At 54.6% G+C, this 24157-nt stretch overlaps 1 protein-coding gene across 1 annotated transcript in view; it reads right to left on the minus strand.

The window, feature by feature from the left end:
- The window catches only part of NSD1 (nuclear receptor binding SET domain protein 1), a 130305-nt gene that overhangs the window by 12074 nt on the left and 94074 nt on the right, over nucleotides 1-24157 (minus strand). The window contains exons 15-24 of the mRNA XM_077824645.1: nucleotides 23543-23666; nucleotides 23074-23274; nucleotides 21687-21866; nucleotides 19173-19329; nucleotides 18593-18798; nucleotides 17575-17687; nucleotides 16069-16338; nucleotides 14539-14655; nucleotides 10482-10623; nucleotides 9408-9514 (exon numbers count right to left, since the gene is read on the minus strand). Of these exons, the coding sequence (XP_077680771.1) occupies nucleotides 9408-9514; nucleotides 10482-10623; nucleotides 14539-14655; nucleotides 16069-16338; nucleotides 17575-17687; nucleotides 18593-18798; nucleotides 19173-19329; nucleotides 21687-21866; nucleotides 23074-23274; nucleotides 23543-23666 (1617 nt within the window). The remainder of the gene's footprint in view (nucleotides 1-9407; nucleotides 9515-10481; nucleotides 10624-14538; nucleotides 14656-16068; nucleotides 16339-17574; nucleotides 17688-18592; nucleotides 18799-19172; nucleotides 19330-21686; nucleotides 21867-23073; nucleotides 23275-23542; nucleotides 23667-24157) is intronic.

Raw genomic sequence — 24157 nt, forward strand, 5'->3', positions numbered from 1 at the left:
GACATGTTGTCCACGAGGATTGAAACACATCTGCCCGTTATGTGTGTTTTCAAAGCGTAGTATGCCAGACACACTGCCCTCAGCTTTTCGACATTGGTGTGAAGAGCGAGGTCCACCGGAGACCAGAGGCCTTGGGTCTTGAGGTCCGCTAGGTGAGCCCCCCAACCCAGATCTGAGGCGTCTGACACCAAGATGAGCGAGGGCTGGCAAAAGGTACCCCGTGCAAACCGAGGGTTGAGCCACCATAGGAGGGAGTCCAGTACCAGGCGGGGCAGGGTTACAACCCTGTCCAACGCATCTCTGGCTGGTCGGTACACTGACGCCAGCCAAGACTGGAGTGGGTGCAGCCTGAGCCTGGCATGCTGCATCACGTACGTGCAGGAGGCCATGTGTCCCAGCAGCTTTAGACAGTTTCTTGCCGACGTCGTGGGGAACCGTCGGAGGCCTTGTACGATGTCCTGAAGTGAGTGAAACCTGGCCTCCTGGAGGTACGCCCTGGCTTGAGTAGAGTCCAGGACCGCGCCTATGAACTCTATCCTCTGCATCGGGGACAGAGTGGATTTCTCCTCATTCAGGAGGAGACCTAAGTGGAGGAAGGTCCTCCTTATAAACTTGACCTGAGCCTCCACCTGGGCCCTCGAGCAACCCTCGATCAGCCAGTCGTCGAGGTATGGGAAAATCTGTATCTGCCACTTGCGTAGGAACGCCGCAACGACTGCCATGCATTTTGTGAATACTCGCAGGGCAGTCAACAGTCCGAACGGGAGGATGGCAAACTGGTAGTGGCCTGTGTTCCCCACGAATCTGAGGTAACGTCTGTGATGTGGGACTATTGCGATATGAAAATATGCATCCTTCAAGTGGAGGGCGGCGTACCGGTCTCCTGGATCCAGTGAGAGATAACGGAGGTTAGAGAGACCATGCGAAACTTGAGTTTCTTTACATACTTGTTGAGTTGTCACAGGTCCAGTATGGGTCTGAGGCCCCCCTTAACCTTCGGTATTAGGAAGTACCAGGAGTAGAAACCCTTGCCCCATAGCTCCTGAGGAACCTCCTCCACTGCCTATACTGAGAGGAGGGACTGCACCTCTTGACACAGAAGTTGCTTGTGAGAGGGTCCCTGAAGAGGGATGGGGAAGGGGGTTGAGGGGGGTGGGAGGGTACAGAATTGGATGGAATATCCCCTCTTTACCGAGCGGAGCACCCAGCGGTCCGAAGTAATTTGAGACCAGGCACGGTAGAAAGGGGATAGACGGGACGAGAAAGTAAGACGGGAAGGATCCAAAGGTCGAACTGGCAAGCCGTCCTCGACCGTACCCTCAAAAGGGTGGTCTAGAGCCCTGTGGGGCCCTAGACTGGCCTGAGTTTTGCCCAGAGGGAGGACGTTGCCTCCTCCGAGTGCGGAGCGTCCTGGCGGTTCTGGGCTGATAAGGACGAGGAGCAGGTTGAGGCCTAAACTGTCTGCTCTGGGTAGCAGGCGTGTGAAGCCCCAGCGAATGAAGGGTAGCCCTCGAGTCCTTCAAGCTGTGAAGTCTCTTATCCATCTTCTCGGAGAAGAGAGCTACACCTTCGAAGGGAAGGTCTTGAATGGTCTGTTGGACCTTGTGGGGAAGACCAGAGACCTGTAGACAGGAGCCTCTCCTCATAACCACCCCTGTGGCCAAAGTGCGAGAGGCCGCATCCGCCGCATCCAGGGCCGCTTGTAAAGACGTTCAGGAGACCAACTTCTCCTCCTCCACGAGTGCAGAGAACTCCCCCCGAGCTTCCTGGTGCAGAAGCTCTGTGAATTTTGCCATGGATGAACAGGTGTTATGTCCGTAGCGGCTTACTATGGCCTGTTGGTTGGCTATACGAAGCTGTAGACCTGCTGTGGAGTAGAACTTCTGGCCAAACAGGTCCAGTTTCTTGGCATCCCTGTTTTTAGGGGTGGAGCATTGAAACCCCTGATGTTCTCTCTGATTGGCCACGTTGACCACCAAAGAGTCTGGAGGAGGGTGGGTATAAAGGTGTTCATACCCTTTAGAGGGAACAAAGTAGCGGCGCTCAGATTATTTGGCTGTAGGTGCCAGAGAAGCAGGGGTTCACCACAAGTTCTTAGACGTTTCAGTTATTGACTTGATAAATGGCAATGCAACCCTGGATGGGCCGGAGGGAGCCAGGATGTCTATGACCGGGTCTAAGTCTTCTTCTACCTCCTCTGCCTGAATCCCCAGGCTTTGGGCGTCCCGCTTCAAAAGCTGTTGAAGAACCCCGTTGTCCTCCAAAGCTGGGGCCGGTGAAGTCCCCGCGACCGCTTTGTCGGGTGAAGACAAGGAAGAAAGAACCGGAGGTGGACCCAGTTCACTGCCTTCAGCCCCCCCGGGGTTCCTTGGCACGTGGTACTCGGTCTGAGGAACTGGCGCCGATGAAGAACTCTGCATCGCAGCCAGTGCCAGGGCAGGTAAAACCGGTGGGACTGAGACTGTTGAGGTCGGTAGGGACGGAGCTGAGGCTTCCACCGGTGCCGTCAGTTGGGGAGCCGGTGCCGGGACCGGCTGAGGCACTGGTGCTGAAATCACGTGAGTCGGCAGGGCCACTCTGCCCGAGGGCGCCGCCATCGTAGGCAGTGCCGGTGCTGACTGTAGCACAAACGATGCCGAGGACACCGACGCCGATGTGGAGCGCGGACCATGGACTTGACCCTGGCTCTGATGGTACGCCCAGGGTGTCCAGAAGGGCCATTGAGCAGGTGGTTGCCACTGTTGTTGCCACGGTGCCGGCTATGGTTGGTGACTGCGCCGGGACCGGGATCTTCTGCTGTGCGATGTGCTCAATTAAGTCGAGTCTACCTCCGACTTCAAGGTCTCCGAATAAGACCACCACGGAGGAGCAGTCCCCTGGGTCGCCAACGAACGACGACTCGACTCCCGGGAGCAGTGCGCTTCCTGCGTCTGTGCAGGCGGTGCCGGAGATGGAGACCGACAAACCATCATGGTTGGCCTGCCCCTGGAGTGGAACAGGGGCCATGCAGTCGCCGGGGACTTGTCCCTCTTTCGCGGGGAGGCCAGCGCTAGGAGGTGCATCAGGTCCATTGCCGCCTCAAACGCCTCTGGCGTCGATGGTGGTTGTATGTCCACCAGATGGTGTGGGGACCGAGGAGGGTTCGGACTTGACAGGACCCTGGCCGCGGGCAGGAATCAATGAGACCCTGGGCGGAAGCGAGGTGGACGTAGTCTATGCTGAGCCACTCGCGAACGGCACCAGTATCTTAGGCTTCAAGGGGGGTGATCAGCCCCCTCACCGGCCTCCTCTTCTTTACTGGCACCGGGGATGGAGAATGGTGCCGAACGGATGCCGACGCCCTATGTCCCGAAGGGTGGGGGTCCGGTGGGCTTTAGAGTCCTTAGTCTGGCCCAATTCACGTGCCGTTGGCACCGGAGCGCTGCACACGGAAGCGGATGTGTTCGGTGCCGGGTCGTTGGGTCCCGGGTCGGACTGCGGTCTCAGAGCAGCCTCCATGAGCAGGAGTTTCAGTCTCTGTTCTCTGTCCTTAAGGGATCTTGGGCGGAAACCCTTGCAAATGCAGCACCTGTCCTTTTGGTGAGTCTCACCAAGGCACTGCAGGCAGGACGAGTGAGGATCACTCTTGGGCATAAACTTGCCGCAGGACTCACAGAGTTTAAACCCCGGAGACCCAGGCATACCCCCGGAGGGGAAACTATCTATCTACCAAACACTACTAACTATGTGATAAGTACAACTACAGAGAAAAACTATTTACACTAAGAACAAAGACACTGCTAAGGCGCTTGCTGTACGAGCGCGCAAAGTTCCAGCTAGCCATCACAGGCAGTAAGAAGGAACTGAGGGGGTGGGGGGGGCGGCGGGACTCGATATTGGGCGCCATGAAGGCGCCACCCCAGAGGGCGCCCAGGCCCTACGGACGCTGCTAGGGGGAAAATCTTCTGGCTGGCGCACACGCAGCGCACACACCTGCTTGGAACGGACATGAACAATCACTCGAAGAAGAACTGGGGGTCACCAAATGAAATTAATAGTCAGCAGGTTTAAAACAAACAAAAGGAAGTATTTCTTCACACAACGCAGTCAGTGGAACTTTTTACCATAGAATCATAGAAGGTTAGGGTTGAAAGGGACCTCAGGAGGTTATCTAGTCCAACCCCCTGCTTGAAACAGGACCAATCCCCAATTTTTGCCCCAGATCCTTAAATGGCCCCCTCAAGGATTGAACTCACAACCCTGGGTTTAGCAGGCCAATGCTCAAACCACTGAGCTATCTCTCTCCCCAATGATGTGGTGAAGGCCAGGACTATAACAGGGTCCAAAAAAGAAATAGATAAATTCATGGAGGATCGGTCCATCAATGGCCATTAGCCAGGATGGGCAGCGATGGTGTCCCTAGCCTCTGTTTGCCAGAAGCTGGGAATGGGTGACAGGGGATGGATCACCTGATGATTCCCTGTTCTGTTCATTCCCTCTGGGGCACCTATCGTAACTATCGTAAGACAGGATACTGGGCTAGATGGAGCTTTGGTCTGACTTAGTATGGCCGTTCTTATGTTCTGTGCTGTCTTCTGAGTCTGCAGACAGCCTGAAACAATCCCTCTGAGGGAGTGAAAAGACCGTTACCTTTTCTGTAACTGGTGTTCTTCAAGATGTGTTGCTCAAGTCTATTCCACAATAGGTGTGCCAGTTTTTCCCCTAGCAGTACCCGTAGGGGGGAGTGCCCCCCTCCCCCGCAACCCCTGGAGCGGCGCCTACCTGGCACGGTATAAGGGGGGCTGCACTCCCCTCACCCTCAGTTCCTTCTTGCCAGACAACTCTGACAGAGGGGAAGGAGGGCAGGGTGTGGAATAGACATGAACAACACATCTCAAAGAACACCAGTTACGGAAAAGGTAACTGTCTTTTCTTCTTCGAGTGATTGCTCATGTGTATTCCACAATAGGTGATTCCAAGCTATATCTGTTGGAGGTGGGTAGGAGTTCACAAGTTCTCGGGACGGAGTACCGCCCTGCCAAACCCGGCATCATCCCTGGCCTGGGAGACAATTGCATAGTGCGAGGCAAACATGTGAACCCAAGACCACGTGGCGGCCCTACAAATGTCCTGGATGGGGATGTGGGCCACAAAGGCAGCCGACGAGGCCTGCGCCCAAGTCGAGTGTGTCCTCACAATGGGTGGCGGGGGGACACCCGTCAGCTCATAACAGGGACGGATGCACGAAGTGATCCGCTTAGAAAGCCTCTGAGTGGAAATCGGCTGACCCTTTGTGCGCTCAGCCGAGGCAACGAACAGTTGCAAAGACTTTCTGAACGGCTTGGTCCGCTCGAGGTAGAAAGCCAGAGCTCGCCTCACGTCGAGCGTGTGGAGATGGCGTTCCTCACTAGTCGTGTGAAGCTTGGGGCAGAGGACTGGCAGAAAAATGTCCTGACCCATGTGGTAGGTGGAGATCACTTTCAGAAGGAGTGGAGCTGGACCTTGTCCTTATGAAAAACTGTATACGGCGGTTCGGAGGTTAGGGCCCTGAGCTCCGAGACCCGCCTGACTGACGTGATAGCTACCAGGAAGGCCACCTTCCATGAATGCATCCGATGAAGTGAGCTGTAGCTCATGAAAGCTCATGCTCAAATAAATTGGTTAGTCTCTAAGGTGCCACAAGTACTCCTTTTCTTTTTGCGAATACAGACCAACACGGCTGCTACTCTGAAACCTTCCATGAGAGGTGAGACCAGAAATACGTGGCCAGTGGTTCAAACGGGGCCCCCGTGAGACAAGCCGGCACCAGGTTTAGGTCCCATTGCGGAACCAGGGGCTTGGAATATGGGTAGAGACGGTCCAAACCCTTAAGGAATCAGCCAGTAATAGCATGGGAAAATACTGCGTGACCTTGCACCGGGGGATGAAAGGCTGATATGGCCACCAAGTGTACCCTGACTGATGAGGGTGCCAGTCCCTGGGCCCTCAGGTGGAGGAGGTAATCAAGGATAAGCTGGATCAGGGCGGCTGTCGGGGAAACACCCTGGCCTGGCACCCACCTCGAAAACCGAGGCCACTTCACCACATAGGACCGGCGAGTGGAGGGCCATCTACTTTTGAGGAGGACGTGCTGAACCTGTTCCGAGCATGTCCTTTACTCGCCACCTAGCCATTGAGCAGCCACGCAGTGAGGTGAAGCGTTGCTGGGTTGGGATGGAGGAGGCGGCCCTGGTCATGAGAGAGCAGGTCCAGGCAGAGCAGCAACTGCCATGGCAGAGCTACCGCCATCCCCGCGAGGGTCCCATACCAGTGTTGCCTGGGCCATGCTGGGGCAACGAGGAGGACCCTGGCTTTGTCCGTCTTTATTTTCTCCAGGACCTTGCTGATCAGAGAGAACGGGGGAAAGGTGTAGAGGAGCTGGCCTGACCAGGACAGGGTAAAGGCATCGGAGATAGCGTCCCTCCCTAGGCCCCCCCGGAGCAGAACCGGGAGCATCGTCGGTTCTGCCTGGTCGCAAATAGGTCCACCTGGGGAGTACCCCACCTTTGGAAGAGTTGGTGAGCCACTTCCAGGTGTAGAGACCACTCGTGCTGAGAGGAAAAATTCCTGCTCAAGCGATCCGCCCTGACATTCCGGGCACCTGACAGGTGGAAGGCTTTTAAGTAGATGTTGTGGGCTATACAGAGGTCCCACAGACTGAGGGCTTCATGGCAGAGGGCAGAGGATCAGGCCCCGCCTTACCTGTTGATATAGAACATTGAGGCCGTGTTGTCCGTGAGGACCCTGATTACCTTGCCCTCCAGGTGCGAGCGGAACGCCATACACGCCAGTCGCACCACCCTGAGTTCCTTGACACGTATATGAAGAGGTAGGTCCTCCAGAGACCACAGGCCTTGGGTCTGAAAGTTCCCCACATGGGCCCTCCAACCCAGGTCTGACACAGCTCCAACGACAGGGCCCTGTCCCTGAAAGGGACCCCCTGGAGCATGTTGTTTGGGGCGGACCACCACTGTAAGGAGATGATCACAGAGTCCAGCATGGTGAGGACCTTGTCCACCCTGTCTATGGCCTGGGAGAACTGCGAGGCCAGCCAGAGCTGGAGGGGGCCTCATTCTGAGTCTGTGCACGCAGACATGTTACAGGCAAGCCCTGGCTGTCGTCACTGGGAACCTGGTGACCGAGTTGATAAGCCCTTTCAGGGTCTCGAACCTGTCTGGTGGGAGAGAGGCCCTGGCAGACGTTGCATCCAGTAGCGCCCCGATAAACTCTATGCGTTGGACTGGAACTAACGTGGCCTTGGCGTTGTTTATCAACAGGCCCAGGGCAGTACATGTGGACAGGAGGAGCGCCACGTGATCTCTCACCTGCGACCGGGAGGTGCCTTTGACTAGCCAGTCATCCAGATATGGGAATATTTGGACCCCCTGGCGTCTGAGGTAGGCCGCTACCACTACCATACGCTTTGTAAAGACCCTGGGGGCAGTGGACAGACCAAATGGTAGGACCGTGAATTGGTAGGGACTCCAAGGAGAGATTGCTGAACCGGAATTAAATCGCAAACTGGATACAATTAACTTAAGCTTGAATAAAGACTGGGAGTGGATGGGTCATTACACAAAGTAAAACTACTTCCCCATGTTGATTCCTTCCCCCCACCACCTGCTGTTCCTCAGACATTCTTGTCAACTGCTGGAAATGGCCCACCTTGATTATCACTACAAAAGGTCCCGCTCTCCTGCTGGTAATAGCTCACCTTACCTGATCACTCTCGTTACAGTGTGTATGGTAATACCCATTGTTTCATGTTCTCTGTGTCTATAAATCTCCCCACTGTATTTTCCACTGCATGTATCCGATGAAGTGAGCTATAGCTCATGAAAGTTTATGCTCAAATAAATTGGTTAGTCTCTAAGGTGCCACAAGTCCTCCTTTTCTTTAACTAAACTAACTGCATTAGCTAACTGACTACAGGTACTACTGAACAAACGAAGAGTTCTGGGGACGAGCTGCTGCAGGGCTGGGGCAGAGTATTTCCAACGCACCTTCACTGGCGGCAAGAAGGAACTGAGAGTGGGGGGAGTGCAGTCCCCCTTATACCGCGCCAGACAGGCTCCACTCCAGCGGTCGCGGGGAGGGGGGTGCTCCCCCCTACAGCCACTGCTAGGGGGAAAAACCTCCGGCACCCGTGCACGTGGCAAGCACGCACACCTATTGTGGAATACACATGAGCAATCACTCAAAGAAGAACTACCTCAGTCATCAGACTGAAATGTTAATTCTGGATCCCAACAATGGCAAGTTAAGTGTAAACACCATTAGCTATTTCACTGCTGACTGTTTTATCAGAAACATTCATAATGTGCTTATCATAGAACTCCAAACCAACCCCCCAGGCCCAAAGCACCAGCTGCTCCCATCCAACTACCAAAACCTCCAGCTTCCCCTGATTTCTATGATGTACCAAAAAGATGAGGCACACCAGGAACTGAAAATGTGGCATCAGCATACAATAAACTGAACTTAATATCAAAATAAACAACAGAGGGGCTCACTGTGACAACTGTGCGATTCAGCTCATCCGTAATTAATGGAAAAGCTGTGGTTTTCATTGAAATGAGGCTGCTAAAGAATTTCCAATCTGCTACACCACAAGGCCAGAAAACCCGGGATCCCCCTACAGAATTTAGGCCCAGGTTGCTGTGGAGAACACAGGGCCTGGCCTGTAAACTTGTGAGGCTTTGGTGGTGCAGCATCTAACTCAACTCTCAACGAGGCAGTTTCTTTGTTGCAGTACGTGCCCACTAACTGCACAGCACAGAGTTTACAAGCTGCTTTGTGAAGCATGTGGAACTAGTAAACAGCTGCGGCTCAGACTCTGCTGGTGAAGACTGCGAGCCATGCCAGCTGGTTCTGCAGTTTTTCATTAAGAAGTCCCCATCTCAAGCAAACAGTAAAATTCAAAATAAAATATTAATTCCTGTTAGCGCAACATTAAGATTACGAAATCAAGTGCTCAAAAATCAGGAAGCTCCAAAAGCAAACATTTCTCCTCCGATGTTAGCTCATCCCTGTTGCATGTATAGAGTATTTCTGTTCCTATTTTACTCATAAACTTTAATGTATTATTGCTAAACCTGTGGAGAAAAATACTTATGAAATCTCCTAGTGCAGACAAGGCCTCTGTGTGGGTGCTCTGCTCTGGAATTTGGTTCCTACACTGATTTAACAAAATCTAAGATTCTGTGCTCCTGCAACCTAAAGTGAGGTACTTGCATGTTTGCCCATCTCAGCCTCAGCAGGATTTTCACAATCACTTTGAAAATACAGTGGCATTTATCATGGCACTTCTGCATCCCTGCAGCAAGCAGGCCACTCCAATTCAAAGAGAGCCCTTGGAATAAAAAGAAGCCAGAGAAGGGCTGTCTTACCTTTGGCCGCACTCCTAGGAACCCGCTGCAATTCGGAGCACCGCATTTGCAAACTGTCTTTCCATTCCCCAAACATTCCAGGTTGTAGTTGAAAGTCAGCTCAGTCCCTGGTAATAAAAGAAATCAGTAGGCAACATCTGTACTGTGACAAACCATACAGCTTCTCCTGCTGAACTGAAGAAACACCAGAGCCTACTCACGGCTGGCAGAAATGTGGAGGGGCACCAGCTTCTCCCCCCTCCCCTAGGGTAGATCTACACGGATCGGCAACTAGATGCAGACCCCATCACCAGCCACATTCCAGGTTTTGAAATTGCATTTGTTTGCTTGCCAGTGGCAACCCAGGAATCATATTGCTGGGCCCTGGGCAATTATAACTATGCCACTCTGCTCAGGGGCACAGACGCTCACTGAGAAGGGGGGAGGTGGAGAGATAGGGAGCAAGGGGAGCTGTTAAGACTCTATGGGGGCTAGGGGGAGCTGGATCTAGCTGTGGGGGGGCATCCTGACAGTTCCTGCCATTCCTAGGAGAGTTCCTCAGTATCTGGTTCCCTCTGCACTGACGTCCCCCTACCCAGGTGCCAGTGCCCCGTCCCCCAGCCTATCCCAGCTAACTGGGGGGCTTACACTGTGTCCCCTCTGCATGGTCCCTGCACCCCAGAGCTGGCTGGCACAACTGCTATAGCCGGCCGGGAAAGGAGAGCTGTTCCCACCTGCTTGCCAGCGGCCCACCCGATGCTGTGTGCCATTGGAGCTGTTCTGGCCCCGTCTCCAGGTCCCTGGCCCCCTGCCCCCGCCGCGCATGTGCCAGGAGATGGAAACACATCTGGGTCCCGCTCTTGCCTCCACAAGATATCGTGGGGGTGGAAAACATGGGCCAGGTGGCGGAAACACACAATCAGCCCTCCCAGTACACCCTCTGTTGTATGTGCCAGGCTTACGTGTTCCACCCTTTGTGTACTGAGGCTTTCCTACAGGCCGTCTCAGCTCCAGACCCTCGCTACAGACCCTTCCCTTTCCTGACAGAGACGCCCCATCAGAACTCCGGGTCAGCAACAGAACAAGGTCCCTTACCAGCTTTGATATTGACAAGAGCAAAGAGCCCAACGCGCGTATCACCATTCACGGACCATTTCTGAGTCTCACAGTTGGGTTGGCAGCAATGGTTCATAAATCGAGCGTAATTGCCCTTCGGTCCCGCATCAATGATTCGATCCTAAAATCGCAAGGAAAAGCGACTTTTCTAACGTAACATCTCCTGCTCGAGCCACCCCACAAAGGCCCTGCCCTGTCCCCAAAGCGTGTTACGACGTATTCTCAGTGCTGGCTTTAAGTGCCTGGGTATGCGTTTTACAATGCCCTACAGCCAATACCTTTTACCGTATGCACTTCTGACACCTGGCAGAATCCAAACAAGCTTCTGCACTCAGATCTCCTTTGCTGGAGCTTGCAGGCAAAGTGCAAAATGCAGAGAACTGCCCTTCCCCAACCCCCCGAGCACCTCTTCCTCCAATGGAGATTGAGGCTTCCTAATGAAAGAGGCTGCTGCCTGGCACATCCAGCTTTTCCTTCCCCAGAAGGGTAAAACCCAGGGCTTGTACTGGGCCAGCATGCTGCAGCAGGGCATACCAGCACCACTCCTATGCTGCTCTCTTGTGCTCCATAATCATCTTCTTATTTATGATTTGTATCACTGAAGCACCGAGGAGCCCTAGGTGTGGACCTGAACCCCACTGTGTTAGGCGCTGTACAAACAAAGAATCACAAGATGGTTGGTCCTGCCCCAATCTATGTATAAGACAAGAAACAACAAATGAACACAGACAGACGGGGGCATACAAGTAAACAATCAGACAATAATGGTCAACATGACAGGCAGCAGTCTCTGCGCACCACCAGTCTAACTCTTGCCAACTTTTTTATAGCTGTCACAGCAAAGGAGATTTTTGAGACTGCATCTGCAGGTGGATAACAAGGTAGCTTTGCAGATCTTAATGGGAAGCACCTCCCAAGCATGTGGGCCAGCACAGGGGAAAGCACAAGGGAGCTTTCTGGAACATTTAACACGTGGGCAGCGCACACTCATGTCCTGGGCCAATCAGAGGTGAGCACTGATGGCTTGATAACAAATATGAGATGACTGGAAGGTTGTGACAGGCCACGAAGGGCCTTGAAAGTGAAGATAAGCAGCTTGTGCTTGATGCTCTAGAGCAGGGGGAGCCAGTGGAGGGTGCAAAGAGAGGAGTGACATGGTCAAACCAAGGGCTAGGAAAAGACCTTTGAAGGAGTGTTCTGAATAGATACGAGCAGAGCAAGGTCTCATTTATCAAAGCCAAAGAGAAGGAGGCTGCAGTAATCGAGAAGACGGGAGCTGGGTTGAGTGTTTCAGCTGGATGGATGGCTGGGAAAGGCCATCTCTTAGAGGCACTATGCAGAAAGAAACAGCAAGATTTAGACACAGGCTCGACGTGAGGCCCGAGCAAGAGCGCCAAGCTGAAGATGACACCAAGTTATGGGACGGAGTGACAGGCAGGATAGGATAGTGTGGTCCACAGTGATAGTTTTCATTTGCGTTCAACAATGCCTGTTGGCTGATCAGCGCTCAGCCGGTAACAATCACGCTAATGAACACGGCGCTTCTGTGGTGCAATTACCTCTGCCCACCCTCGGGTTTGGGACTGTACTTTGGTGCGGCAAATTGGGTGGAAAGACCTGAAATGCCACTGAAAGAAAGGAGGGCTTCCGGTTTTAATGAGACAAAAGCAGAGCTTCGGGTTCCGTCCTGTCGGATCCATGCTGCTATGGGCCAGGTCAAACACCAATGTCTAACTGGGGAGCTTGACCCTGGGTTTCTTGAGACTCAGGAGCCTTTCAGGCTTCTGGGTCAGCTATGTGCAACTACTGGAAAAGTCGAAGCCCAGGAGGACTTTTGAGGAGCTCACTCTGGGACCTGATTGCTCGTGGAGGCAGGTGCGAGTGTCTCTCAATGAGGGCCTTGAGACACCACGCATGAGGCATGCCTGTGCAGAGAGACACTGCATGGCTGCACTTTAAAGCTCCTGAGATACTTCTGCTGTCTCTGAAAGGCAAAAGAGAAGGACAGAGAAGCAGGCAAGACAGCAAGAGTGCAGAGAAGCCCACAGCTATGACCCAAGTCTCTGCTTGGTGCTCAGGTGCTTTGAATTCAAGTCATGACGAGTCTCAGAAGCTCAATGATGCACCTAATAGTGGAACAAGAGCAGAGCGTGCTATTGAGCACTATTCTGACACCTGTGATCAAGGGAGGCCTGGAGCTGTGGAATCCTGTGCTCCCGAACAGTGCCCTAAGGGTCTGTCTACACTGCAGTGTAAGCACAGGATTAGCAGAACTCAAGTTAGCAGACTCTAGGTTTATTAACCTAGGGTTTGAACTCATTTGGGCCTCCAGCGTCTACACTGCATTACGTGGGCCCGAGTCCAAGCACCCACATCCCAGGCTTCCTAGCACCCTTCCAAAATGTGGCTGCTCTCGCCCTTTGTTCATGGTGCAGTGTGGGAAAACTTGACAGTCCAGAAGCAGTTGGACACCTCTACAGTTGCTCCAAAGACAACCGGAGAATACAGCTCTGCTGGGGCAGATATCGCCACCAACGAACAGTGCACGAAGCCAAGACCTGAGGCTGGAGAGTAGACAAAGGGTGCAATGGGGGAGAGGAGCAGTGCTGCGAGGTCTGTGAGTTGACAATCAGCAAGTTACAGTCCCAGCAAGCTCCTTCTCTGACCATAGCCAGAAGGGAAATATGCTCTGGTGAACAGAAGACAGCCTCAGGATCTTAGCAGGGGTGGCCTGAGACACTTTCGGCGGATCCACCATGGACCCAAGAATAGAGAGCCATTAAGAGCAGAAATCCTATTTAGAGAAACCCTATTGCCTGTCTGCCTATATGGCCCCTGTGACCATCACATCTGAGCACTGGGGAATCATGGAATCGTAGGCCTGGAAGGGACCTCTCAAGGTCATCTAGTCCCATCCCCTGCACCGAGGCAGGACTAGGTATTATCTAGACCAGCATTTCTCAAACTGGGGTCTGCGAGGGTACTCCAGGGGGTCTGCGGACCCCGCCGATCAACTCCTCCCCCTCCCTCCCAGTGCCTCCCACACACTGGGGAACAGCTGTTCACCGGGTGCAGGAGACGCTGGGAGAGAGGAGAAGGAGTGGGGACAGAACGCTCGGGGGAGGGGGCGGAAAGAGGTTGAGCAGGGGTGGGGCCTTGGGGGAGTGGGGCGAGGCCTGGGGCTGAGCAGGGACTTGGGGGTTAGCAAAAAAATTTACATAAAAATGGGGGTCCTCAGGTTGCTAAAAGTTTGAGAGCCGCTGATCTAGACCACTGCTGACAGGTGTTTGTTTAACCTGCTCTTGAAAACCTCCAATGATGGAGATTCCACAACCTCCCGGGGTAATTTGTACCAGTGCTTAGCCACCCTGTCAGAAAGTTTTTCCCAATCTCCAACCTAAACCATCCTTGCTGCAATTTAAGCCCATTGCTTCTTGTCCTATCCTCCGAGGTTAAGGAGAACAATTTATCACCTCCTCCCTATAATAATTGTTTATGTACTAGAAGACTTATGTCCCCTCTCAGTCTTCTCTTCTCCTGACTAAACAAACCAAATTTTTTCAATCTTTCCTCATAGGGCATGTTTTCTACACCTTTAATAATTTTTGTTGCTCTTCTTTGGACTTTCTCCACAGTGTGGTGCCCAGAACTGGACACAATACTCCAGCTGAGGCCTTATCAGTGCTGAGTAGAGTGGAAGAATTAGTTCTTGTGTCTTGCTTTCAACACTCCTGCTCATACACCCCAGAATGATGTTTGCTTTTATTTTTTTTTGCAACAGTATTCTATTGTTTACTTATATTTACCATGTGATCCACTATAACCCCAGATCCCTTTCTGCAATATTGCTTCCTAGGCAGTCATTTCCCATTCTGCATTTATGCAATTGATTATTCCTTCCTAAGAGTAGTACTTTGCATTTGTCCTTACTGAATTTCATTCTATTTATTTCAGACTTCTGAAAGGGGTACAGTACTCTGGAAAGATTGAGAGCCACTGGTCTAAGATACTGGCAAGAGAGAGGCCCATCACGTACCTTGTCCAAAGTCAGCATATAGAAGTTGGTAATGTCGTGCTCCTGTGCGTAGCGGATTCGTGCCCGACACTCCTCCTCATCAATCAGCTCTCCCACGTATTCATTAACAAACTCACCCTGCCCAAGAAAAAGGAACAGGCAGCTGCTCAGGTCTTGCTACTGACGGAAGCAGAACTCTTTGGGGGAGGAAGGCACTTCTGGGCTAACAAAGCTTGCTATCCATTTCCTCTCTGGATACTTTCGTTTCATTAACGACTAGACCCCAGGTACTTTGCAGCACATTTCACCTAGATTCCGCAGCAGCTTCATAAATTTCAAAAAACGTATTCAGTAAACTAAATAGGACCGTTAATAATATAGTCACACGTTACCCCCTGTTCTATTTGAAAATAAAACATTTAGGGACAGCATAAAGCAAAGTGAATTTGGGTTTAGTGCGTTACCGAATTCTGTACTGACACCTGCTCCATAACTGAACTACAGGAGTTGTTGGCAGAATTGATACACAGCCTGGGTCCTGGAACACAACCCTGCAACAAGCTTTGCAACATCGCAGAGCACAAGGCATCTGGTTTGAACACTGCTGACATTTATCCCACACAGTAAAACCTGTTCAAGAGGCCACCAAACACAGTGAGTACAATGCCGCACCACTTTTACCAAAAGACACCCCCATTTCAGCATCTGAGTTTCACTGGTTCCTTGTGTGCTGGTTACAGACAGGTTACATGGAAGGTTTTCAGGGATAACCACCTACACTGCATCACTAACAATCAGCAGTTAAGGCAGCCCACCGAGGCCAGGTCAGGGACCGAGTTTGGCCTTCCTCTCTCTGGAGATGCCAACCCCGCCTTTGCTAACCTGTTCTGCAGTCTAACAGCCCTTACACATACAATGTGTCTGTCTTCTATTCAACTTAATTGTTCTCTGCTTTCCTTTGTTGTTTAACACAAACCCTCTTTCCTATGGAGAAAACCCCTCTGACCACCAGCAGATCTAGACTTCTGGATTTTAGAACGATAGTGGTTTGGCTAGTAGGGGGATTCCCCACATCCAGATATGCTAGCTTCAGCCATCACTACAGCTCTCCCAAAGACACTGCCCTCGGTCTGAGGGCTTCCCCAACAGACACTAATTATGACCTGGGTTTTTAAGTAAGATCCCCATGTGAAGAATGCCTGGAGGTTCCAGAATGGAAGCTCAGCGCTCCTTGTCTGAGAAATCTCAACCCAGTCTAAGAACTGCTACCTTAGTGCCCATCACTTTAGTGTCTGAGGGCCATATAAGCAGATGGACTGAACCGTCTTCTAGACTACCATGGGGATTATTGGATCCCAAGGCACTTCCCCAGGGAAGCTAGAACATCCCTGCCGCCTGGATGAAAGCAGGTCAGGAAACTAAAGTCATCCATTTCTCTTCTCTAGGGGCTCCTTTGGTCAGACAACACGTAAGTTATGGAACCACAGGAAGATGTCTATTAAGACGGGCTCAGTGTTAGCACAGAGTAAAATGAAGACACATAATGGGTACCTTCTTAATGTCCCTTTTGGCTTGCAAGCCCCAGCCTCGTGCCAGCGTGCGGAAGATTTCCACCTCTGGGTACTGCCTCTTGGAGAAGCACTGGTTCTGACAGCGCCCCCCCGCGGGACAGACCAGGGGGTGGCACTCATACAGCAGCATGCGATTGATGCACTCTGAGTCCAGGCCACAGGGGTTTTCATCTGTGTGTTTGCAGTTGCAGCGGGGTATCTCAGACAGGTCTGCTGTGAAGATCTGCACCTTGCCCACTGGTCTGTTTACCTTGGAATGCACACACACAAGGTTAGCTAGCTAGGAAACAACAGCATGACAAGGAACAATCAACGCTGCATTTCATCACACCCACTGAGCAAACCAGTTACAGCGAAGACTGAAGGCCACACAGGTCCAAGCATACACTTAACTTGTAGGCATCCCTTTAACTCCATTCACCCCAACCTCTGACTGCACTCAGGAGGTGCTGCTTTACCACTCTCGCCGCCACTGCCAGTCTGCGGCACGCCCCACGCATCTTCCGTGTGAAACAGCACGTTCTGCACTCTCTAGTGACAGGCCTTAACGCAACTTCGCGTTCTGGCCTCTTGGTTTTAAAGCAGTTACCTCCAACAGTTCTTTGCCATCCACCACCCGGACTGCACATCTGTGACAGGTGCAGGGACTCTGCTGAGCACTGGAAAACAAGCAGTTAACTCCCCACCCAACTATCTTGCATGCGTAAAGGCAAGAGTAACCAGACAAGGCTGGGATCTGAAGGCCCATTCTGAAACTCAGAGTTAAGCCAGGAAGCTCTTTAAAAACATCTCTGTGAGGAGGTAGAGGGCTGCATCACATGAAGAAGAGATTGGCTTGTTTTTAGCACAAGCGGGGCCTTTGATTTGGTTAAAGGCAAGGAACTCTGAAAGGCAGGCAATAAAGAGATGCTCTCTTGAGAAAAGCCCTTTGCGGTTCTTTGTACCAACTTGCAATCCCACTGAATCCACCCCTCCGCAATGAACACCAGTAGGTTACTCACCTATAACTAGAGCTGTCCTCCGAATCCCCAAGACCCACTTCTTGGTTCTCAAACAGTGGGTTGGGACACAACTGCACACAACTGTTTTTTCCTTCACCACTAGCTAAACCCACATGGGAGAGAGACATTTCCGTGACTGTATATGACTGGTCTGTAGCGATGTAAAGATGCCCAGAGATGTCTCAGTAAATCAGAGCACCTCTGTTACTGATGTCCAGCAGTGACACAACAGCTGCTATATGAATTCAGGTAGCAGAGAGGACAGATGAAGTGCTTCAGGACATTGCTGGAAGCTGAAAACCTTCCTGTCAATCCTCCCTGGGGGTCGCGAATCAGCCTTCAAAGGCATGCTCCACAGTGCAGGACACTGCAAGCAGCAAAGGCATTTCTGTGTGCCTGTAAATATCCTGCACCAACAGCTCAGAGCTTATGACCCAGGCCTCCCCTCTAGCGCCCACCAGCTGGTGATGATGTGATGTCCTCACCTTGATATGTTTGTAGGGAGGAGGCTTCTTATCATTCTTTCTGTCTTCCTGCAGCTGCCTCAGTTCTTTCTGTGCCTTCAGCTCTTCAAACCGCACAGCAGCTTCCTGCAGAGCTGAAAGAAAACAGACGCTGTGTTACAAGAAGCCCCTTGCGCTACTGTTGAAGTCAAATAGCCTGAATATTCTCCATGGCCACACTTGTGCTCAGTTGTTTGTATGCATGGTTCTGAATGGAAAGGCCACGCTCCAGTGGCCTTCTACCTTGCCCAAAAGAAAGATGTTCCGCAGGTGGAATAACAGCATCCCATAAGAGGTGTCACTGAAGAGAGCTACTAGTAACCAAGTTGGAAGCATTAGCAGCCCCACTGAGGGAGTTGGGGAGCGAAGGCGTTATTAACTCTGCCCCCTGAGATGCTAGCCTTCCATCACTGCTTGTATCACAGGGTCCCCTCCAGCACAACACACCGCTACGCTGAACACCCACAAGCAGCAATCGGGAAGAGGTAGTTTGGAAAAGGCCAGACTAAAGGGGCACACAGTAGTTGCAGTCATGTAAGGTGGGTGCCTGTGGCTGGAGGACTACAGTATGTATTGTTAGTGGCTTCCCTTGTCCTTGAGCAGCTGTGTTAGGTGTATGGTGTATTTAGCAATTCTAAACTGCTTTGCAACAACGTTTTATGTATGTTCATTACTCTCACGTTACAAATGGTGGCCCTGAGGCACAGTGGCAGTGGTTCCGCCAAGTTCACAGAGTTTGTGGCAGAACTGGAATAAACTGGCATTCAGGAGCTGGGTGTCTCTTGTTCCCCTGGCATAAGCTCAGACCTCTGAATCTTCTGGGTGGGTTCACTTATGGGTATGAGGTATAAACCAGAGGTGCTCTGCAAGCCTTGCTTCAACCTTGACTATGGGAGGACCATCGTTTTTCCACACCCTTCATGGGACCATAGAGGAACTGGCCCAAAACAATCTCAGAGCAGACAGCTAGTGCCTCCCTAGAGCACGAGGAAAGTGTTACCTTTCTTATAAATGCCATCCACTCCCTTGCCCATCTTGTCCTTGCTGCTCACATCGCCTTCCATGTAGGGAAACACCCGAGCCTGGTGCGTCCAGAGGTAATCGTTGGACCCAAAAAACAGCACAGGAAACTCGCCAATGTCATGTTTCATCTTTTGGATGTTTACAGGAATAGTTCTAGGATGGCAAATCTCAGCTGGCCACCACCTGTCACAGGGCATAGGGACAGGAAAAGCAGGTCAAAGCTTTGACATCACTGCCCCTAAACGCTGGCAACAGCGATTTTCCATTCTGTAGGGGCACTGAGAAGGAGAAAAGGAACTTTCCTGGGGCTTCCAGTACTTCACACAAAACAGCAGTAATGGGCAGAAGCTTGGCTTGGGGAAGAGAAAAGCAGCAGCTGGAAGAGGGAAAGAACGGGGAGGAATGGTGCACTCTACTATCAGGTGCCTATGTGGAATTAAAAACAGACCCAGCTGCATAACCCTGAGTAGAAACCAGCACTCCAGAGCCCCAGCATAGTCCGCGCTGCACGAGGAAGGGCTTTAACATGGACAGGAACCATATTTATTTTTACCCACCTGTAGCGCCCAACTTTTACCCAGACCACCTCCTTGTAATGTGGTTTCTTGCCAGCTTTGCAGTCGTTACAGTACCAGCTTCCCTCAGGCATCTCGATGTTCAGACACTCGCGGTGAAAAGCAGCTGGGCATGACTCACAGCACAAAAGGCTGCCCCCTGCATCCAGGAGCGATACAGCAGTGAGAGCCACATCACAGAAACACTGCACCCTAGGCTCCCAGACAGATTCAAACTGCCGGGAAGAGGAACAAGGCTCTTGCACAAAGCTTGTTCCATCTGCCCAGGCACCCGATCTCTCCATCTCTGCCAAGTAGCAGCACAGGGCCATGCAGAGGGCCAGGCCAATGCCTACGCACCACTGAAGTCCCTCAAAACAGGGTTACAGTAGCCTACAGGCTTTGCGCTCTGTACCCTTCACCTCACTCAGGCCTGGCAGCAATGGCCACATGCAGCTGAGGCTGTGTCTCATCTCCTGGGGTACCTGCAGGAAGGCGTTTGCAGGAAGACTAGGTGCAACCACATCTGAAAACAGACTTAGGCTCTTCTGCGAAGCTGTTCCAGTGGCAAAGTCCTTCCATCAAGAATATTATCTCATTTCCTGCCCTGAGCAGCTTCTCCCAGCCTGGATACAGAGACCTGGGAGCACAGCTGCCCAGTGTGTGGAACGGCGGTCTCTAACACAAACCAACCCTAATTCAATGAGGCTTGATGAGTGCAAGACAGACACCTTGACCTGACATTGGACGAGAATGGGGGCCCCAAGCTGATCTGTCCTCAGTAGTATTTTCCTGTTAAGTAGCTGGTTCTGCATTAGGTCTCTACCTTGGGCACCCCCCACGCAGGCTCCACCCTGTATCTCCCACCGGGCAACTGGGTGTCACCCTAGTACAGGCCCTGCCCCGTACTCCCCGCGGGGCAAGTGCACGTCTCCCCAGCACAGGCCCCGCCCCATATCTCCCACGGGGCAAGTGACGTCACCCCATGGCACAGGCTGACAGCTGGCTCCGCAGCGCAAGCCCCACCCCGTATCCCCCGCGGGGCGAGCGGTATCACCCCAGCCCAGGCCCCACCCCGTATCCCCCGCGGGGCGAGCGCGCGGCACCCCAGCGAGGGCCCGGCCCGGCCCCGGATACCCCGCGGGACAAACGCGCGGCGCCCAGGCCCGGCCCCATATCCCCTGCGGGGCAAGTGCGCGGCACCCGGGCCAGGGCCCTGCCCCGTATCCCCTGCAGGGCAAGCGCGCGGCACCCCGGCCCGGCCCGGCCCAGGGCGAGCGCACGGCGGCGCGGCGCGGCCCGGCCCGGCCCAGGGCCCCGTATCCCCCGCAGAGCGAGCGCGCGGCACCCAGGCCCCGCCCCGTATCCCCTGCAGGGCAAGCGCGCGTCGGCCCAGCCCGGCCCCGTGTCCCCCGCGGGGCAAGCACGCGATGGCCTGGCCCGGCCCGGCCCGGCCCAGGGCGAGCGCGCAGGACCCCGGCCCAGGGCCCCGTATCCCCCGCGGGGCGAGCGCGCGGCGGCCCGGCATCCCCCGCGGGGCGAACGCGCGGCGGCCCGGCATCCCCCGCGGGGCGAACGCGCGGCGGCCCGGCCCAGGGCCCGGCATCCCCCGCGGGGCGAACGCGCAGCCCGGCCCGGCCCGGGGCCCCGTATCCCCCCGTGGGGCGGGCGGGCGAGCGAGCGTGCAGCCCGGCCCGGCCCAGGGCCCTGTATCCCCCACGGGGCGAACACGCAGCGGCCCGGCCTGGCCCAGGGCCCCGTATCGAGCGCGCGGCGGCCTGGCCCGGCCCAGGGCCCCGTATCCCCCCGTGGGGCGGGCGAGCGAGCGAGCGCGCAGCCCAGCCCGGCCCGGCCCGGCCCAGTCCAGCCCAGCCCAGGGCCCCGTATCTCCCGCGGGGCGAGCGAGCGGCGGCCCGGCCCAGGGCCCCGTATCCCCCCCCCCCCCCCCCCCCCCCGGGGCGGGCGAGCAAGCACGGGGCGGGTGAGCGAGCGCGCAGCCTAGCCGTGCCTGGCCTGGCCCGGGGCCCCGTATCCCCCCGCGGGGCGGGTGGGTGAGCGGGCGCGCAGCAGCGCGGCGCGGCCCGGGGCCCCGTATCCCCCCACGGGGCGGGCGAGCGGACGCGCAGCCTGGCCTGGCCCGGCCCGGGGCCCCGTATCCCCCCACAGGGTGGGTGGGTGAGCGGGCGTGCGACAGCGCGGCCCGGCTTGGGGCCCCGTATCCCCCCGCGGGGCGGGCGGGCGAGCAGCGGCACGGCCCAGCCCAGGCCCCGTATCCCCCCGCGGGGCGGGCAAGCGGGCGAGCGAGCGCGGGGCAGCCCAGGGCCCCATATCCCCCCCGCAGGGCGAGCGAGCGCGCAGCGACCCAGCCCAGTGCCCCATATCCTCCCGCGGGGTGGGCGAGCGAGCGTGCAGCGGCCCAGCCCAGGGCCCCGTATCCTCCGCGGGGCGAGCGCACCCTGGCCCAAGCCCCGGCCCGCAGTGCTCACCATGCACTAGGCAGAATACAGAGGGTCTCACCTTCCGAGCAGACAAAGCACCAGCTGACGTTGACGTGCTCATGGTTTCTGCAGCCCCGCCGTGGAGAGAAGTGAGCGGGGCAGATGATGCTGTTGGAGGCGAGGATCACTGTCCCAGCAGCCAGACAGAAATCATTGGCATGGTATGCCACCGGACACCGAACACAACGCATCAAGCGACCTGGTGGTGGTAAAGGTTGGACACAGGTAAACATTTGAGGGAAAGTGACCATTATAATTTGCTCCTAGAACTTAGTTTTGTCAATATTCCGGCTTACAACAATGGGTGAAATGGGTCACTTGGCAAAGGGACACCTTGCCTCTAATTACGCCAGCTTCTCAAAAACGCGGTCCCTGTGTTTAAATTAACTGATAGAACAGCATGCCCCAATGGTGGGTGCTGCACCCCGGGCAGAGGGGCTGGAGAGCGAGCCCGTCCTGCACACAGCCTGCAGCAGAGGCTCCAGGCATTGCAACATGTCACGGGCCCACAGATGGCTCCCCCCAGCTGTCAGGTGGGCATCAGCTCACAGCTGTGAGCCCCCCCCCGAATCATGCTGACAGCCCGAACCTGCACGGGCTCTCTTTCACAGCAGGGAGCCTACCAGCAGGGAAACCGACATTCTCGCCGAGATGGAGTTAGGGTATCGGTGTAGTGGCCACGTGCTGCAGCGGGAGCAGCTCTGTGGTGCAGACACTGACATCACGTCGACCTAACTCTGGAAGGTGGACCAAGCCTCAGCTTTGGCCCGGCCTGACCCGGGGAGCAGCTGAGACAAAGCTGAACGGGATCGCCGTCCTGGGCACCAGGTTGCCACATCCAGAGCAGGGAGATGGGCCCAGCCTAAGCATCCACACTGCACTGTAAAGCTGTGGGTACAATCGCTGGACCCGGGTCTCAGCCATGCTAGCGTGTCCATTTTGAACCACACAGACCTTCTGACTCAGGTCTGTGTCCACACTGCAAACTGACATCGAGTGCACCGGAGTCTCACCGGGACTTGAGCTCAGCCCACACCACAGCCCCTTGCGCTACTGTTGGGTCAGCAGGGTCCTAGGACCCGGGTCTAGAGTCAGGCTGATTGATATGTGTGCGTGGACAGAGCAGGGTCTTTGACTCACACCTGAGTCAGAGCCCAGGCACTGCGTGGATATGGCCTAGCTAGAGAGCAGCAAGTTCACGGTCCAGCACCTTCCCCTGAGGACCAGATTTACACAGCCCACAGCAAATGTCACATGATGGAAGACTGAAGAACAGGCACTGGGCGGGAGACACCAAGCACCTCAAAGTGCTCCAGAATTACGCCTGCTTTGGATGCAAGAAAGGGGCTCCCGCCTTTTCTCCCTGACCAGCCCCAGCAACTGCAGGCAGAGAAGGGTTTCTGTACCTTTAGACGCAGACAGGTTCGCGGGGTTAGCAGCATGACAAGTCATACAGATGTGCAGTGAGCATCGAAAGCCCTTGTTCTGCATGACCGTGGGTGGATACTTCTGCACACACTCTTCATGGTAGTACTTCCCGCACAAGGGGAGCAAGCACCGCCTCACGTCCTCCCCACTGCTCTTGCACACAAAGCAGGTGTGGACGCCTGGAGGAGAGAACACCGGTTACATGGCAAAAGGGAAGGAGCTCTCTCAAAGCAAAAGTTACCACCTCCGGCCAGACTGGCTGGCTGGCTCCTTATGAGCCCCCGGCCTGGACTGCACAGCTTCCCAGCCCCCTCCACGCTCTCTGGCCCTGGCCATTTGTCCCAAGAGCAAAGCAAGCTCAACTCATGCCTTCTGCCAATGGCACACTTGAAAGCAGCCCCACATGAGCACCCAGCAAGCGACCTGCCCTCCCACCCGGCGCCGTACCTGTCGAACACTCATTGCAGATAAACTTGCCCTTCGGCATTTCTGAGAGCCCGAGGCACTGCAGATGGAAAGCACCACAGCACTGCGCTTCACACAGCAACAACTCCCCCGGCTTCTCACAGATCTGTGTGGGGAGGGAACACGGCGTTACTGCTGGGACAAACCCCTGGCAGGATACACACAAGGAATGCAGCTGGCAGGCTGGCTGACCCTGCCGCAAGGACACCCTACGGAAATCCCTTCACACCAGCACCACTACCTCCCCCGAGTCCCTGCTGTGAAGCAATGGCTTAAATACGCCCCACGTCGTTCCCAGCCACCCAGCTCCCACCCCACCGCCGCAGGGATATGCACCCGGAGCCTGCTGCAGGAGGGACGGGCACTGCAGAGCAGTCATGCCGCATCTACACACAAGGGAAGTGTCCATTCAGTGCAAGGCACAGGAATAACTGGACAGCCAAGTCTCCTGACAAGAGGGGCCCATCACCAAGGATCCAGAGAACATTAGTTAACTCAATCAGATCTGCTTTGAGGTTGCTTTGTTAGCCAGGGTATTAAGTGTGCTGCACAGTTGCTCAACACCACTGTCAGTGTTATGAAGGTTCACCCAAAAGA

This window comes from Eretmochelys imbricata, chromosome 8, assembly GCF_965152235.1.
Source record: "Eretmochelys imbricata isolate rEreImb1 chromosome 8, rEreImb1.hap1, whole genome shotgun sequence".
Lineage (NCBI taxonomy): Eukaryota > Metazoa > Chordata > Testudines > Cheloniidae > Eretmochelys > Eretmochelys imbricata.